The sequence below is a fragment of the Megalops cyprinoides genome, chromosome 1 (genome assembly GCF_013368585.1).
Source record: "Megalops cyprinoides isolate fMegCyp1 chromosome 1, fMegCyp1.pri, whole genome shotgun sequence".
Lineage (NCBI taxonomy): Eukaryota > Metazoa > Chordata > Actinopteri > Elopiformes > Megalopidae > Megalops > Megalops cyprinoides.
Genome location: NC_050583.1, coordinates 35,739,384 through 35,756,460, shown reverse-complemented (window position 1 = coordinate 35,756,460; position 17,077 = coordinate 35,739,384). Strand labels below are relative to the sequence as shown.

Genomic DNA, 17,077 nt, shown 5'->3' with positions numbered 1-17,077 from the left:
AAATTCAACTATCTATCTAACTGACCAATTAAACAAATATGTCATTTCTGATCTACTATGCACACAAGTGGATCAAGCATTTCAGCACTATTCTACAAACACATTTTACAAGGGGACTGTATCACCAGATGGTACCAGGGCAAATAGCACAAAATGCCATCCTTATCCTTGGACTGGGTCCACATTTTGAGTGGTGCATTACTTTAATTCTCTGATTGTGCGGCTGTCCACTTCCTAGCTCTGAAAGGTGTACTGGCTACCCACAGTGGTGTTAAGTGGTACTACACTCTGAAGATTTTTTTCCTCATCGTTGTCATTTTTATTACATCAACATTCACCCAGCATTACTTCAGTGCTGGTCGAAAGTTGTCACTAGTCTCCTTCATACTCGTATCTAAACCTCTTCTTTGAGTCAGATGACTGTGCTCTCAGTAAGAGGAACTTCACAAAAGCCCATCAATTTGCATTTGTCTCCTCAAAAACAGACCAGACTATGTGTCTAAAAGGCCTTCATACCAGGGGTGAAACCAATTGGTAAACCTTAAGGAACATTTTCAAGAGTGTGGATATGAAATGAAGCTCATTGTGTAGTATTCAGGCAGGATTCCCATACGACCTCTAGACATCTCAAAAAGAAACATTACCAGAGGTTGGTTAAATAGGCAACGTCATATGTGCATTTACTGTAGCTCTCATTCAGCTTTATCTGGATGTTGTACAGGTTTTTGTTTACATTAAGTCCAGGAATAACTGAGCCTGCAGCAGGGCCAGTCTCCCTGAGCTGATTTTCGACCAAAAAAGAAGTATGTACATGTGAGCAAGTTGTGGAATGAAGAACCAGGGTGTTTTGTTTTGCACACAACGGGTCTCACTTCCCATGACTAAACAAACAGCAACAATATGGACTATAGGGGAAAACAAATTAACATTTACCAGTTACCCAGTATTAAAACTTTGATGTTGAGCAGACCTGGAATGAACTTGGAACTGGAATACTCTTGCATAATAGTTGGGCAAAATGTCCCTAAATGGACAGTGTAAACAAACCTAACAATGGACTTTACCCTTCAGCCAGCCCCATGGCAAAACATCGCTCAATAATTTACACTTATCACCCTGACCCTGTTTATAAATTTCTTTGGGAAATTCTGTGTAATGGTGTGATGCAAAAGTGTGCCTACTAATCAAATGCATTTGTAATCATCTGGATTTCATCATTATCACCTCAGTGCCAAGCCTCCCAAACAGATATGCAATATATTATAAATACACAAATCAGGATGTTCAGCTCAAAATGTTTATTGAAGCGTTTCAAGCAGCAATGATCTCCACCTCAGATACAGTTGTGTTCATTGACAAGCAGAAGCACACAATTAAGAGACAGCATAGTTCAGTACTATAACCCAAGACTACTATCCATCCATATGTAACCACACCAGATAAGACAATATATAAGGACCCTGATGTTGACATTAATAATCCCCCTTGTACAACATTACAGTTAATATTAAATCACTTTAAGGGTACAGCACTCACTATACTGTCAATATTCAAAACAAAGCAGAATTATTGAGGCTTTTGGAGAACAAGAATGAAGCCTGAGGGCTGGTTTTAGCTTTTGCCCCCAAGGGTGTGCTTGTCAAAGAGGTACTCGGCCATCCTGTTATTGCCTGCATCCATCTTTGCCAGGTTGGTAATATAATCTCCAAGCTTCTTGATGGCCTCCACCTGCTCGTTCAGATAGTGAGTCTCCAGGAAGTCACACAGCTGATGGGGCAAAAGAGATGTGGGAAGTATGTTAAGACATTTGTAGATAAGCAAACATAAAATTCTTACAGGATAAATATCTGCAAGACTGGCAAGATACTCACATGAGGGTCACCCTTGTCAGAGGCAATCTTATGCAGGTCCAGCAGGGCCTGGTTCACATTCTTCTCCAGCTGCAGGGCACACTGCATGGCATCCAGACCACTGCCCCACTCATCCCGCTCTGGCTTCTGTAACAATGAGGCATCACAGGATTACACCAGAGCACAGCCCCATACCGACCACTCCACAGAGGTAGTGTCAAGAGTAACCTACAACACTGACATTTACCATAGCCACAGCTAACACAGGCAGCAATTTGGCAGGCTGTATGCTACAGACGTTTTATTACTTTAACTTTAAACAATTAGCCAACATAAAAAAATCAAAATAGTAGGAAACGGGTTACAAGTGATACAGAAAGGCGTAGCTATAACAGAGAGGTAACCCGTAATGATGTGCATGCTTTTATTCACTTATTTACCTTGATGTCCTGCAGGAAGATGCGTCCACCCCTCTTGTTCTGGAAAGCCAAGAATTTCTCCGCGTGCTCTCGCTCTTCCTCACTGTTCTCCTTGAAGAAGTGGGCGAACCCTGGCAGGGCGACGTCGTCACGGGCAAAATAGTGCGCCTGTTGGAAAAGAAAGAAGGGAGGGGTAGTAGGATGAAGACATTTATTTAAAGGGAAATTGAGTAGAACAACCGGACGGTTTGACGAAAAGACCAAGACATAATAAATAACCGCGTCGAAAGTCTTATGCATATTTCTAAGGCATATAAATGTAATAAAACTCTAGTAAAAAATATGGGAAAGCTCACTGTCAATATTTTACAAGGTAGCTAACCAACTACGACGCATGCCACCTCAACTTGAGAGAATAACCACATAATCGCTAATCAAATGTATTCCTCACCATAGACATGTAAGTGTACGACGCAAAGAGTTCCATGTTGAGCATTCGGTTAATGGCGGCTTCGCAGTCACGGTGGTAGTTCTGACGGATCTGAGAGGTCTCCATCTTAGCTTCTTGTTTTGAGTCCGAAAATTATTTATACAAAAATATAAATTCTTTTAAAGGAAATAAATTAAAGGAATGCAATAATATGCAGCTGCAAGCTTTGGAATAAAAACGGCGGAGGAAAGATATAGAAGTTCCGTTCAAACACTGTTGAAGCAAGAACCTCCAAAGCACCTCTGTGTTCTGAAATGGCTGTCGGCTGCTTCTGTATTTATAATTCAAGTTTGGCCACGTCATGCGCTGAGACATGCGTAGTGGCAACCAATGAAATAAAGACTGAAGGCGGGAATTGCAGTGGGAACAGCCAATTGTTGACAAGAGAGAGGGCTCCACAGGAAATAGTGGTTACAGTTACTGTACAACTGACGTTTTTTTGGTAACATGTCACCGGAGGCAATGAAAGGTTGTTTTTCAGTTTTCTTACGGTGAAAAATAAAGGCTGTAAAAAGACAATTTCAAGGTTTTACTTTGGTTGAACCATGGCCACATTAATAATAATATAAGCTAGGTAACATAAGCTAAAAAAAACAGCACTTGTGGCGCAAACTAATTAAACCTGTGACGCAGTATTATGTACTGATGTTTTTACCTCAGTGAAGGCGTATCCTGATGATTTTCAGGTTGAGATTTAGGCTGTTATAACTTAGCCACAACCATCAATATTGTAAATATAAATGTTATGAGATGACTATAAAAGTTTTGCTATAAAAACCAAAAGGTACACTTGAAATGGGTACATATACCAGAGAAGTTAACGAATTCGCTCGTGGAGAGAAAATAGCAGAATGTGGTATACAATGGTGCTGTGTAAATGTGCAAAATTTCCTTGATTTATAATTTGACAGTGTAGGCCTACTACATGAGATTCAATGACGTGGAATAAAAACGAGTTTTAATACATTGGCTACTGTGCAGTACTCTAGGCCACAGTTAGCAAACTTCACATACGTACTTAACTTAAAGGTGACATTAAGTTCTCCCATAAAATGTAGGCATTGCGCCAATGGTACCAAAAGAAACTAGGCATGCTATAACTCATTCGCTATGATAGATTGGGGGGGGGGGGGGGGGGGGGGGTAAAGTGTTAATGCATCAATCTACATGGATTGAAGCAAAGGCCATAAATCAGCTATATCATGTATTACAGTTCTCATATCGCTGTCGGTAGTGCTGACAATGTTAAATGATGTATGTCGCAATGAAGCAGGCATAACTTGCTGACTAGTTAAAATCACATGATTATCACATGATTCACAGAACTGGAGTTACCCAGCATGACCTTTCCCAAAGGTGTAACAGCAGTGACCTGCCTGGAAGTCAAACCAGCGGGAAGGCTAGCCCTGTTCCTTACCACTACACTGCAATGCTGCCCACCCATAATGAAATCAGTTAAGGGTGCCCTGTCACACTTTGTTAAAAAGGGTTAAATTAATGACCCTTCCCCTATAGTGCTCTGTGACCAGCACTTCCTGACAATTTGTCAATGTCATATCTATTCAGTAATACTTCATAATATAAATAACAAAAAAATAATATACATCTTAATATCTGGCCTTCATACTGGCCTTCGTGGGAGATACAAACAAATTTCGATGGCCCAGAGTGGCCATCCTCAATTTGAATATAATGTGACATGTGGATCCAAGGAGTTAAAAGCAAAATCTTGCCCTTGATCATAACTGAACACCAACATATATATTAGATTGTTTCTCAGATGGAAAGAAGCAGATATTCAAAAAATATTCTTGATAAATAGTGCATGTATATGGTGTGAGAAAAAGCTTGGATTGATCTATACCTGTTGTAAATGAGAGCTTTATTTATGACTTTCACAGACAATAAAAATCATTATTGGCACCACTCCTCTCCACCTGGTTGAAGGACCATAACTAGACAAAAAAATGATACACTGACGTGTAAATCGAGTCTTACACAGCAGCAGTATTTCTGAGATGGAAGAAAGATGGAATAGTGACAATGATGTGGTGAAAAAAAAGCAAATCTTAAAAAGCAAAATACAGAAATGGTAAACAGCCATACTGTACACAGAAGAACTGTGAGCTTTTGTTAAATTAATTCTCTGCTGAATCATGATTAGACAGCTTTCATGCAGTACTGAAAGCATGACACCACCATTAGTCAGCAACAGTACTTCCTTTGGTTACCTTATTTAGTAACCTCTTGCGCACCCCTTCTCATTCACTATCCTGTCTTGCCCAACCCTGTGCTTTATTCAAGAAAAAAAAAATGGTCACAATTTAAATACAGTTAGAGAAATAGATGTTATCACAAATTTTGATAGGTATGCTTTCTCATAATTTAGCATTCATAGTACTTCTACTGGGGTCAAAATGCAAAAAGTGATACAAAATAAAACTGCTTTGTATTACTTAATATGAATTTAAATTTGTGTAATTCTTGGAAGTTGATTCATCAATATGCTGTATTGTCTGTCTTTTAGTGTTATGTTTTGAAATGTTCATAATTGTAGGGTTGAAACCATTAAAACTCATGGAACATTACATGCTCCACTATTACACAATAATACATCAAAAATTATTACAGTTGTTATCTCTGAGCTACATTGTACAAAAAGTGTTTTGTAACTAGGCAGAATGCTTTGTAATCAAACGGTCTTGAACTTGTGGTGTTTATCTGCTGAAGTTGCTATACCAACAGTGACTTTGAATTTTCCAAGTATGTTCTTGGCTGTCTGCTGTTTCCAGACAGTGTTGACTTGTAAAGGCAAAACTGCTGCCTCACTGTGACTCAGCACATTATAGGTCCAAGGTCCCATTGCTATCTCTGTGTGGCAGCAGGGGAGTGATCTTGTGACTACAGAAACTCTGGAATCAGCGGTGGGTGTGTTTAAGGGTGGAGGCAGAGCAGACTGGTTTGGACTAGTTACAAAATATGAGAGGGAACTTACATTACAGGAAGTGCCTCATGAAAGTATGCTATCTCTCTCTCTCTCTCTGTCTGTCTTAAATGTCCTTTTCTTTGTTGTAATCTGAACTGATTGTAAGACTTTCATTAAGAGGCAGCGTGAAGGATAACTGTTACCTCTTCACCAGAATTGTTAATTGTTTAAATATTTAAGTGTTCCGCCTTGTCTGTAATTGAGCTCATGTCACATCAGATACATTTGTCATCTCCTCCCATGGCTTTTCATACAACTTCTATGCTGATGACACTCAACTTTTCCTGTCTTTTCCGTCAACTGAGATGCATGTCTCTGTGCGCATCTCAGCTTGCCTGAAGGACATTCCACAGTGGATGGTGGACCACCATGTGAAGCTTAACCTGGAAAAGACTGAAATGCTTTACATCCCATTCAGGTCCTCCCCATTTCAAGACTTCTCCCTCAGCCTAGACGCTAAAGACTTTTCACCTAAAGCACTGTCTTGGAGTAATGCTTGACAGCCAGCTGTCTTTCTCCTCTCAGGTTGCAGCTGTGAGTCAGGTGTGCAGATTCGTTTTTTACAACATCTGAAGGATTTTCCCCTATTTCTGGATGTATTCTATGCAGCTCCTAGTTCAGGCCCTGATCCTGCTATGCCTGGACTACTGTAACTCCCTCTTTGCTTGTCTTCCTGCCTGTGCCAACAAACCCCTACAACTAATCCAGAACGGAGCTGCACAAATTGTCTACAACCTCCCTAAACATAATCAAGTTACTCCCCTCCTCACCTCACTTTATTGGCTTCCTGTTATTGCTTGCATCAAGTTCAAAACCTTGGTGCTGGCATACAGGATGGTGAATGGGACAGCCCCCTCATAACTACAGTTGTGCTACCAAGATCACTACGCTGGGGCAACTGATCGTCCCATCCCGACGGGGTTGCTCCTCTTAGACACAATCCCTGTCTGTACTTGTTCTTAAGCGGTGAAATGAACTTCCCATGAGGGCCAGGACAGCGAAATCACTGGCCAACCTCTGAAGCAGACTAAAGACCCACCTCTTCAGACTGCATCTTGGTTCTACCTCAGTCCCCACCCCCTAACACTGGCTACTTGCTGTTTATTTTGTGTAGTATGATGTGTTTTGGATTCTGTAATCTTGTGACTGGGATGTATGGTAGTATTCTTGGCTTCCCTTGTCTGATCTGGTTGCACAAGTTAACTGGTGGTAGGGCTTGAACAGGGCTTGTTGTTAGCCTGGTCTGTTCTTTTGTGCTGGAAGTCACTCTGTATAAGACCATCTGCTAAATGTAATGTTTTGTAATGTAGTGTAATTTACACCTAGCCAGTTAATTATTTCATGGTTACTTGTCAGTTTGTAATTGTTTGTCACTAAGCCAGCCATTGGTTAATGAGCTTCACCTGCTGAAACAGCTTGTTAAATACAGGTGTGAGACTGCAGTGCCAGGAAACTCAGTTTGACAGAGTCTGGCTGTGTGCTCAGTTTCAGTTTGATTCCTTTTTTTAAATACTGGGTTTTAATTTGAAGGTTTGATCTTTGTTTCATTTTTTGAGAGAAGTGTTGGCCAGCCTCTCCACAGGGAGGTATTGGTGATAGGTAGTCGCAATGGATTAACAATGTGATTGCAGCATTGTGTATTGATTTAAGCACATGGTATAGTGTAGTACTGATACTGTTAAAGTACTGTTAAACCATGACTTCACTGGCCAAAATGTATGCTTTTTGTTTGTATCTAGTTTTTACATTTTCAGTTTTTGCTTGTTTCCTACACTTGTCCATGTGAATAAAAAAGTGTAACCCAGTGTATAACAAAGTTTAGCAAGGTATGGCCTAGGCTGCCGAGCAGCCTGAGCTAATGTCACACTGTATTCATTTCAAGATGTTTCAAGATTTCATGATGCAAATCCGTAATCAATTTGCATTTCAATTAAGGTTTGGAATTTTTTCTGAAACATCTATATTTTGGATATATCAGTGCTCATGTCCTTATTGAAATGATACACATCTGTCATTACTACTTTGCCTCATATTAGGAAATTATAACAATCTTGCCTGAACTCAATTATCAGCAGTTTTGCTCACATAGTAAAGATTTTACCTTCTGTATTAAATATTTGAGCTGCTGGGAGTTGTGGTGGTAAAAATATAAAACTATAGAAAGATATACACCACACATAATTTGTCTGGTGATACTTGTTTGATGGCTGAAATGTTTTCTACCATGACTCCATTATCCCATGCAACCTTGGAAACCGTCCTTTCCTGACTAAAACTTTGTGAACCCCTGAGTATAGTGTATTCTTGTTGATTAGTGGTTAGCATGTGTCTAAGAACATCTTAACGGTCATGGATGCAATACTAATTTAATCTACAAGAGGATTATCAATTGTAAATGTAAATTATTTAAAGACTACAACAATTGATGGATCAGAAGTTCCAAAACATACCTGTGGATAAAAGCAATGAGACTGATGGCATATAGTGTCAGCATTCAACAATGATTTAAGTAAAACACACACTCAATACAGAAAAGTCTAGGAATCAGTTTATTTGAATCAGCTTCATCAACTGTTGGTCACAGATCATTCCAAGTTATAGTCTGGCAATAACATGGTTACAAAAGGAGCTTATAAAGAGTTGGACCATTCTGACCTGTAGAAACTGGACCCAGTGGAGTAATGTAACCAGATGCAAACAGCACCAAGAAGATGAAAACACACCCACAATACAACTGTGTACACACAAATACTGTGCACACACAATTTATTATAAATGTTTAATTATCCCAAAAGTTAAATCCATGTTGATTACACATTACTGTAAACATCAGAGGTATTGGTTGAGGTATGTCCTAGAGTTATTATGAGAACAAGATTCCAATCTACCAGAATGCTTCTTTCTCTGACTAACTAGGGCTGGTATTTCAAGGAGAAGACGGTTTTTCACTCTGTCAGGTCACAGAGTGTGCTTGTCGAACAGGTACTCTCCCATGTTGCCATGGGTTGCAGAGGAAGTGAGGCGTGTCAGGCTGCCGACATAATCGCCCAGTTGCTTGATGACATCATGGCTGTCTGACAGGAAGTGCTGCTCCAGGAAGTCACACAGCTGACGAACAAACAGTAACAGACTATCAATACACTGACACATGCCTTAATAAATTAAAAACAGATGCTGTCTTTGACTCACATGGGGGTCGGTCTGGGTGCTGGCGGTGCGGTGCACCTCAAGGAGAGACTGATTGAGAGCCTTTTGATACTGCAGGGAGAAAGTGAGTGCATCCAGTCCACCCTTCCAGTCCTCCCTGCTAGGCTTCTGCAAGACAACACCCTATCATTACTTAATGCGTTTACATGTTACACATGACCACAATTTCAGAGAAAAATTATTATTTTAAGCTATCAATAACGGGCAATTATTAGCCTGCAATCTTCTACCTAGTTAGCATCCCTTGCTAGGAGAGCAGGTTGCCAATGCTGTTATCCATGGGTGTAGCTAGATATACAGCTAGCTAAATATCTTACTTGCTACAATAGCTAGTTTGCTACCCATAATAGTTGCCAATATCTGTCTTGAGAACAGCAGCAATAAATGTAACTACAGCATCCAAACAGTCATGTACAAGTGGCCCTCCTGGGCAAAAGCTAAAGTGCAACTCAACTTCTTTGCATTGCAATGCATATCATTAAGATTGTAGAACCGTGACATGAAAAGTCTTCAGTACATTAAAGTCTTTGGTACATTTCTGATAATAAAGTGACCTTATGTAATACCTCTGCTTTGTAAAGTGAGTTATAAATGTGGTATGTAGTTGAAATAAGAATTAAAATGATGAAAAACAATCATTGTTAACAATCACAAACTGTACATATTTTGTTGAATACTGCGTTCCTTTATCATTTACAATGGTCCATGCTTAAGTTCACCACCACCTTACTCAAACTGAGGCAGAGGCCAGAGATTCTGTACCATTTTGTGTGTACAAAGAGAGGGAGGAGGACATGTTTTTATATACAGTCAAAATCAATAACAAAGTGAGATGTTTTCAGAACTGTTAAGATGGATTTCTGCTCACTAATCAGGGGAGACTGTGTTGAAAGAGTAACACGGTACAAACACTCGAAATTAGCTCAGTTATCTAGCTCTAGTTATCCATCTTGCTTTAAACTTAATAAATTATAAACTTATTAACTTTACACCATTAACATTAAATAAAAAATGTACTTGTTTTAGAATGTCCTTCAACTAGCTTGAAAGCTATCTAACTAAGGTGTGCCAATAACCTGTCAAATGCCATTTTGCTTCAGCAGGCTCAACCTTCTCTTTTGAACTGCACAGTGAAGGCAGAGAGCAACCATAAAGACTGACCCCGGATCAGCCTTGTTGTTTAGCACTTTACTGTTAAAAGATTAGCATTATACACAGAAATCTGACTGTAGTAAAGCACATGGGGGTTCTCTCTCTGGTTTATTGAGCACCCCCTTGGTCAGACACGTGAATAAAACTAAAACAAATCCTGCACATCAATATTTTACAATTGCTATTTAAAATAACAATGGGATCGGCATTCCTGACATTATCCAGAAAACTGTATAATATCATATACATTTACATTTATTCATTTAGCAGACGCTTTTATCCAAAGCGACTTACATAGGTTACAGTTCTTTACAATGTTATCCATTTATACAGCCGGATATTTACTGAGGCAACTGTGGGTTAAGTACCTTGCCCAAGGGTACAGCAGCAGTGTCCCAGCGGGGATTGAACCAGCAACCTTTCGGTTACGAGTCATGCTCCTTAACCACTATGCTACACTGCCGCCCTATTATATTATACACAGGAGGAGTCAGAGAATTACAAATCATTCTAGCTGAGAGGTCATTAGGTTCACAGTTTTGCACTGATTGTGTATGTGTAAAATCCCGTCACCAAGAGGGTGATATTGATAACATTACAGGTAACTGTACAAGTCTTTTTATAAGACTTTGACATTGCTTGACTGTATTACACTGGATTGATTGTGGCAAAGACCAGAACTATGTGTGATGTTCCCACAACTTTAAATTGAACTTGATCTTTTAAATTTCAAAATGTAAAAAATGTAATGTAAAAAAAAGATAAATAATTCATATTAAATTTAAACTTGTTCTAAATGTTGGTTTGAGATGGCACTATGTAGGTCAGTAGCACACCATTTAACATACTCAACATAAAGTAACACAAACAAGTAGTGTTAAGACAAGTGTCACTGACTGCTCACCGCAATTGTCTGCAGCACGACTTGACCACCTCTCATGTTCTGGTATCCCAGCAGTCTCTCCGCCTGATCTCTCTCTTTCACAGAGCGTTCGAGGAAATACCGCGAGAAACTGGGGAGAGCTACATCATCCCTGTCAAAAAACATGCCCTAAAAGATTGAGGGAAATAGTGAATACACTATGTAGAGACTGAATGACAAGAGAATGACAGCACAATGACACACTCACGGAGAATGAAAACATACAGAGAATAAATATGCAGTATACACACAAACACACAGGTGTGTATGGCAGGAGATGCTGCAAGTCACAGCTAGTGAGAACACGCATAGGTGATCAAGGCAGTAGATACTCTTGAGGAGAGGACAGGGACAGAAGTATGACATTGTATAACATTTTTATGCCTTTTCCACTGTTGCACCCTGTTTTTGGAATCACCAATTGCATATTAAATTTGTCCCACCACAATAACCCTGGCACTCAAGCAGGGGCATTGGGGATAACAAATGCAGTCCTCTGATACACAAACATGCTTGCAGTGACAATTTTTCACACAACTCCCACTGTGCATCACAGAGAAGCAAATACTGGGGACATCACTATCATCTGAGCGGTTCTTGGGCACATTACATTACATTATGGCCACCTTGGGCAGCTCCTGGTCATTGTCAGATGATGACACAACTGGCATCGAGGCCAGGCTATAGGGGTCAGCCTGGGCTGGAAGCGAGTACCTTAGCTTACTGAACCACTCAGTTGCCTCCTTTGTGTCACATAGTTCAAGTCAAATTATTGCCGTAGTGATTCTATTAAAAAATTTGCCTCATTATAGATGCGATGTAGAGTCTCTGTTCCATATATTTCCACAACTTACTCTAGATAACAACTGTAAACAGAATGCATTCCTGTCTGACTCCTGCTGCATATATTCAGCTCTGTGTATCCTTATAATCAGTTGTTAAAATAAGAAAGGCAAAACAAGAAAATAGTAAATATTTCCTGTTTTCAAAATAAATTGTACTTTTCAGTTATTCTACTCTTGTTGTCATTTTAGTATTAGGCTGGTTCTTAAAGGTAATTCTTAAGTGAAATGAATATGCAATTCATATTTTATGGTAATGTCTATGTAGCTGCTGGCATTATTGACAGGTCTCACAATGCATAACAAGACAAAGGAAGACAAAATTTGAGTGCCTAACATTATCTGTGTAAAACACTGATGAAAAAAACAACTGATAGTACCAGAGAGAGGTAGGTGTAGGACGCCGTCAGCTTTATGTTGATGAGCTTGTTTATCTCAGCCTCACTGTCTGGGTGGAAATTCTGTTTAACTGGCGACTGCATTTCTGAAAGAGATCAAACAACCATGATTATGAGGCAACGCAAACATACTAAAATACAAGTATATTACAATAAAAGGGACTGTAAATGCTTAATTTTATTTGTAATTACATTGATACATACATTCCATAAACACACTCAAATTACATATGATAAAGCACGAATTATTTTATTGACAGAAAACCACAGCCAGAATAATTTAACGTTAGATAAGAACGGCGTCAATAATTCGATTTTACAACCTGATAGCAGCATAAACTACAGTTTAAAGGAACCACTGTCGACTATCAATGTAATAAACTGACACAATAAATTTGTAATATGATAGAGAGCACCTCCTACCACCTTTTGGAGAATACGAGGCTAATGCAAACGAATTGTAGATAGTAAGAGCAAGCAACGACTACAATACAATCCAGTGTCACTCTTTCCCTTCTTCAACTATCTGTCTCTTCTGTGGATGTGGCCTCCTTCTAAATGCAACACCCCTCTCTTTAAACTCTTTATGACACGTGATCTATGTTCAAAGCTGCTTTATCAAGGCCCTAGACAAGGGTTGAATTTCAAACTTTACATTTGGACTATTGAACACTAAAACATATGTGTTGACGCACACTGCAACACGTTACACAAGCAGATATATCTACAGACTGACAACGATCTAACTAGGTTTATCTGAATGTAAACAGACTAAATTCCCTCCTTCAGGCTAGCGTTTACTCCTTTACTGGTAAAAAAAAATCTTGTTAGAGGGGAACTCCCCCCATGCTCAATATTCAATCTTTATGGTAAATGCAATGTTAACAGTTCTACAAAATGCCACTTTTGCCAAAGGTATTCTCCAAGAGGCTCTAGCTGTGTCCTCTAATTTGGACGTTTGTAAACAACGTTTTGTAATATTAGCTATAGCGAGCACGAAAGGATACACATCAAACAAATATAGATTATCATATGTTCGCGTTAGCACAATGGCTAACATGCAATCTAAATGAATGTTGTGTAATCTATATTATTTGTACGTGCCTCATTTACCCGTTCCTCCTGCGTGTTCCAAAATCTGTTGTTATTCCTGCACAACCAGGCCTGCGCTGTCCGTGACGTGAGGTTAGACCACTCCCCAATGGAGAAAGGGAAAGGTCAAAGTTGATAGGTAACTGAAGTGGTTTAGAATACAAAAGCAGGTTTTGCGATGGGTTGGAAAAGTAGATGTTTCTGTAGAATATATCTGTTCATCATAATTCTTCATTTTCACTTACTGAAGACTATAGTTTTTACGTTTTGAATAGCTACTGCAGCTGCATTGCACTACAATTAAAAGGAGCGAAAAATGCTTTAGCTGGCTGCAAACTTGAAGTGCAACCATATTTTGTAAAACAATACTCACTTCATTATATGCCGTTATTCAGTTAGCAGATACTCTTGTCTTGACCGACTTACACCGCAAAAGGTAGCATACATACGTGTTAAGAAGTTACATCGTACTACTGGTGTCATACTGAAAATGAAGACTAAGTGGTACCATAATCAAAATTTCAACTACTAGTGTCAATGTATAAATCAGCGCTATAATAATACCCCTGAGGTACAAAAAGGCAAAACATAACTACTATAACAACTATGTAGGGGCCAAGATGCAGTCTGAGGGGATGTGTCCCTAGTCTGCGGTAGAAGACAGCAAGAAACATTGTCCAGACTGATATTTAACCCCTTCTACCACATGGAAGCCAAAACAGACTGGTAATATGAAATGTTTATTATAATAGGATTTTCTAATATTTAGTATTATTTGAATATTAGAATATGCTCTTATGGTTGAGATTTCATTTTGTTACAGTTGTGCTGGAATGTAAAAAGCACAGTATTTAGCTCAACATAAGGATAGTATGTTTCATATATGTGATGCAGACTTATACAAAGGTCAAAATGTACGAGATTTTGTAATGATTGATTTTACTATGCACATTTCTTTATCTCTCCCTTGAAATTTGCACCAAGTGAATGGAATTCAAAAGTACTTCCTTTGTCTACAACAAAGTGTTGTAAAAATAAGACTGAAGTCTATCCATTACTGCCCTTTTGATTCTCCAAATGACAGCATTCAGAGAAACCAGTTGTCACTTGTAATTACACACAAATTAATAGAATGGAATTGCTCTATAAAATCAATACATACTGTATACATCATGTTAATCATCATGCATTGCCTTTCTTGTTAATACTGTTGTGAATCAGCTGTGATCTGACTCCATGATCTGATGGAAATGAATAATGTTGTGGTATATCATTCTAACCCACATGCTGAGCTCGCTGAGTATACAGGGCTTTTCTGCCCATGACTTGCAAAAACAGAAGGTGCATTATGCTGATGACTGACACACTCAAAAAACTGGAATGTTTGTGGTGGGGAATAAATGAACATGCAGGTTTCAAATCAAGTATACTTTAAATGCTGAGAAGTCCGTCACACAAGCTGGAATGGAAACCACATCCCCCTGCATACACAGTGACAATATTCTTTAAAGGGGTTACATGAGACAAATGGAATGACAACAATTAATCTGTCATGGGGTGACTAATAGAATGTGGTTACACTACATAAGGGGGGTGAGGGTGGGGAACAAATACAACAAAAAATAACATGAAAGTTGTAAATGCCCTGCATCACTGAGATGGCAGTCCTGAAAGACAAGGTCAGCATGTTGGAGGAGGTTAAGCGCCAGACTCCAGTATAGCCAGAATATATCCCTCAGTGTTTTGGCCTTATCACAGAAGTGGAGAAATTTTTAAAAGTAAGGATCAATCACCTGCCCCCACTACACATTTCAACCAACAGCAACAATTTCTTATTGACTATGCCCTGGATTCAATTAGCATTTTTCCTTTTAACTTTGATTCACAATTAAACCAATTTTATTAAAATAAAATAAAATGTTATTCTTTAGAAACACAGTTTGGCAAGTTAGGCAGTGAGGATAAATTTCTCTTTATGGTGATGAGGCCATTACTGGGGCCATTACAGACTTTTCACTGTGTCCTTGTGAGCTTTGTGATAATACAGACTAATGTGAAAAATACACAAAAATATACAATATGGACAAAAGTATTCGGACGCCTGACCATTACATTGTAATGACATTGTATTCAAATACATATACAAAAGGTCCCCCTTTTGCAGCTACAGTATAACAGCTTCCATTCTTCTTGGAAGGCTTTCCACAAGATTTTGGAGTGTTTCTGTGGGAATTTGTGCCCATTCGTTCTGTAGAGCATTTATGAGGTCAGGCACTGATGTTGGACAAGAAGGCCTGGCTCACAATCTCCGTTCCAGTTCATCCCAAAGGTGCTCAATGGGGTTGAGGTCAGAGCTCTGTGCGGGCCAGTCAAGTTCTTCCACACCAAACTCATTAAACCATGTCTTTATAGTCCTTGCTTTGTGCACTGGGGCACAGTTATGTTGGAATAGAAAAGGGCCTTCCCCAAACTGTTGCCACAAAGTTGGAAGCATAGCATTGTCCAAAATGTCTTGGTATGCTGAAGCATTAAGATTGCCCTTCACTGGAGATAAGGGGCCTAGCCCAAACCCTGAAAAACAGGTGTGGCCAAATACTTTTGCCCATATAGTGTAGGTTCAAGCAGCTAGAAGCAAGCACCTAAAAGCAGGGCATGGTGAAGGTTCCCAGTTAGAGCTTATTTTTACTTTGCTTAACTTTGTTATTTACATTCATTTGATTTACTGTATCCTTTGTGAGCTGTCTTGCTAGCTGTGTAATTAGACATCTGTCCAAACTCCATGATTTGCTGTTCTCCATGCCCTATCATTCCCAAACCAGCCTAACACAATAATGAATATTTATATTGTGCTTTAAAGGTGTAAGTATTTAAATGTACAAACATTTACACTGTATTAATGTAATATGAATATTTTACACCCCCTCATATTTATCTAGCCTTTTTGTTTGACACATCTATGGGAAAATAGGATTCAGTTCCTGTGTATGATGGTGTTTTCAGAAACACACTTTGTTGTATAAATAGGGATCATCTTTATATACATAGAATTCAACAAGCAAAAGAAAAACATTATCTGCACCTGCTGGGTCTCTCTGTGGCTTAATCATTGATAAAATGATGTAAAACTGTAAAAATAGGTTAATAAGTACTCTGAGCTATGAACATACAGTACATGTCAGGGTATATTGTACACAAAGGGACATAAAGTACATGCTGAGAATCACAACATCTAAGGCAGGTACTGATCACACACTTTTTTGCCTATCCCATTTTTGCTTTCTTGCAAATAAAGAATTACGATGACAGCTTTGCTAGGTCCTTTTTAATCTTACAGAACCCACCGTAATCAGAACCACCGTAATCTGTATTTTTCAGTTTGTCACCACAGAGGTAGGAGGGTCGAGGTAGTACAGATCTAGTGAGTTTGAAAAAGTACACACTACCCAACACCAGGTTTCAGTCTTGTGATGTGTTCTCATATGTGGCCTTTGAGCACTAGCTTCAGATTGCTTGTTTGTGATGTCATGTCTGGCACATAAAGGTGGGTATTTTCTGATTGTCATTGTAAGATACACAACTTAAAGGCACATATAGTGCTGTTAGAAATCATTAATTACTCTTGTTAAATATGAACAAAAACATGATATAAAAGAAACAAATGTGTAATTTACAGATATTATTCCAATTATTCCAGATCTTTTTTTGTTCCTATTTTAGCA

General features: G+C 38.9%; 2 protein-coding genes across 5 annotated transcripts; both read right to left on the bottom strand.

The window, feature by feature from the left end:
* Positions 1 to 1,283: 1,283 nt before the first annotated feature.
* Positions 1,284 to 3,021, bottom strand: LOC118776348 (ferritin, middle subunit). Its single transcript, XM_036526645.1, has 4 exons — positions 2,721 to 3,021; positions 2,291 to 2,437; positions 1,872 to 1,997; positions 1,284 to 1,767 (listed from the first exon to the last, which is right to left on the bottom strand). The coding sequence occupies exons 1-4, from the start codon at positions 2,823 to 2,825 to the stop codon at positions 1,612 to 1,614; spliced, it is 534 nt and encodes a 177-aa protein (XP_036382538.1). The 5' UTR covers positions 2,826 to 3,021; the 3' UTR covers positions 1,284 to 1,611.
* Positions 3,022 to 8,288: 5,267 nt separating this feature from the next.
* Positions 8,289 to 13,452, bottom strand: zgc:56095 (uncharacterized protein LOC406286 homolog). 4 transcript variants are annotated; one of them, XM_036524945.1, is made up of 5 exons: positions 13,371 to 13,452; positions 12,249 to 12,352; positions 11,009 to 11,155; positions 8,935 to 9,060; positions 8,289 to 8,853 (listed from the first exon to the last, which is right to left on the bottom strand). In XM_036524945.1, exons 2-5 carry the CDS (start codon positions 12,348 to 12,350, stop codon positions 8,704 to 8,706), a joined length of 525 nt encoding a protein of 174 aa, XP_036380838.1. In that variant the 5' UTR covers positions 12,351 to 12,352; positions 13,371 to 13,452; the 3' UTR covers positions 8,289 to 8,703. The 4 variants fall into 4 exon arrangements, with proteins under 4 accessions (XP_036380838.1, XP_036380866.1, XP_036380848.1 ...); XM_036524973.1 differs by having other exon boundaries at positions 13,380 to 13,439; XM_036524955.1 differs by lacking the exon at positions 13,371 to 13,452 and adding an exon at positions 12,683 to 12,817.
* Between the last annotated feature and the right edge of the window lie 3,625 nt (positions 13,453 to 17,077).

Coding starts and splice junctions, on each gene's coding strand:
- LOC118776348 (XM_036526645.1), bottom strand. CDS start 2,825: ATGGAGACCTCTCAGATCCGTCAGAACTACCACCGTGACTGCGAAGCC. Junction 1,998..2,290: donor TCTTCCTGCAGGACATCAAG/GTAAATAAGTGA, acceptor TCATTGTTACAG/AAGCCAGAGCGGGATGAGTG. Junction 1,768..1,871: donor CTGACAAGGGTGACCCTCAT/GTGAGTATCTTG, acceptor TTGCCCCATCAG/CTGTGTGACTTCCTGGAGAC.
- zgc:56095 (XM_036524945.1), bottom strand. CDS start 12,350: ATGCAGTCGCCAGTTAAACAGAATTTCCACCCAGACAGTGAGGCTGAG. Junction 11,156..12,248: donor CCTACACCTACCTCTCTCTG/GTACTATCAGTT, acceptor TCAATCTTTTAG/GGCATGTTTTTTGACAGGGA. Junction 9,061..11,008: donor TCGTGCTGCAGACAATTGCG/GTGAGCAGTCAG, acceptor GTTGTCTTGCAG/AAGCCTAGCAGGGAGGACTG.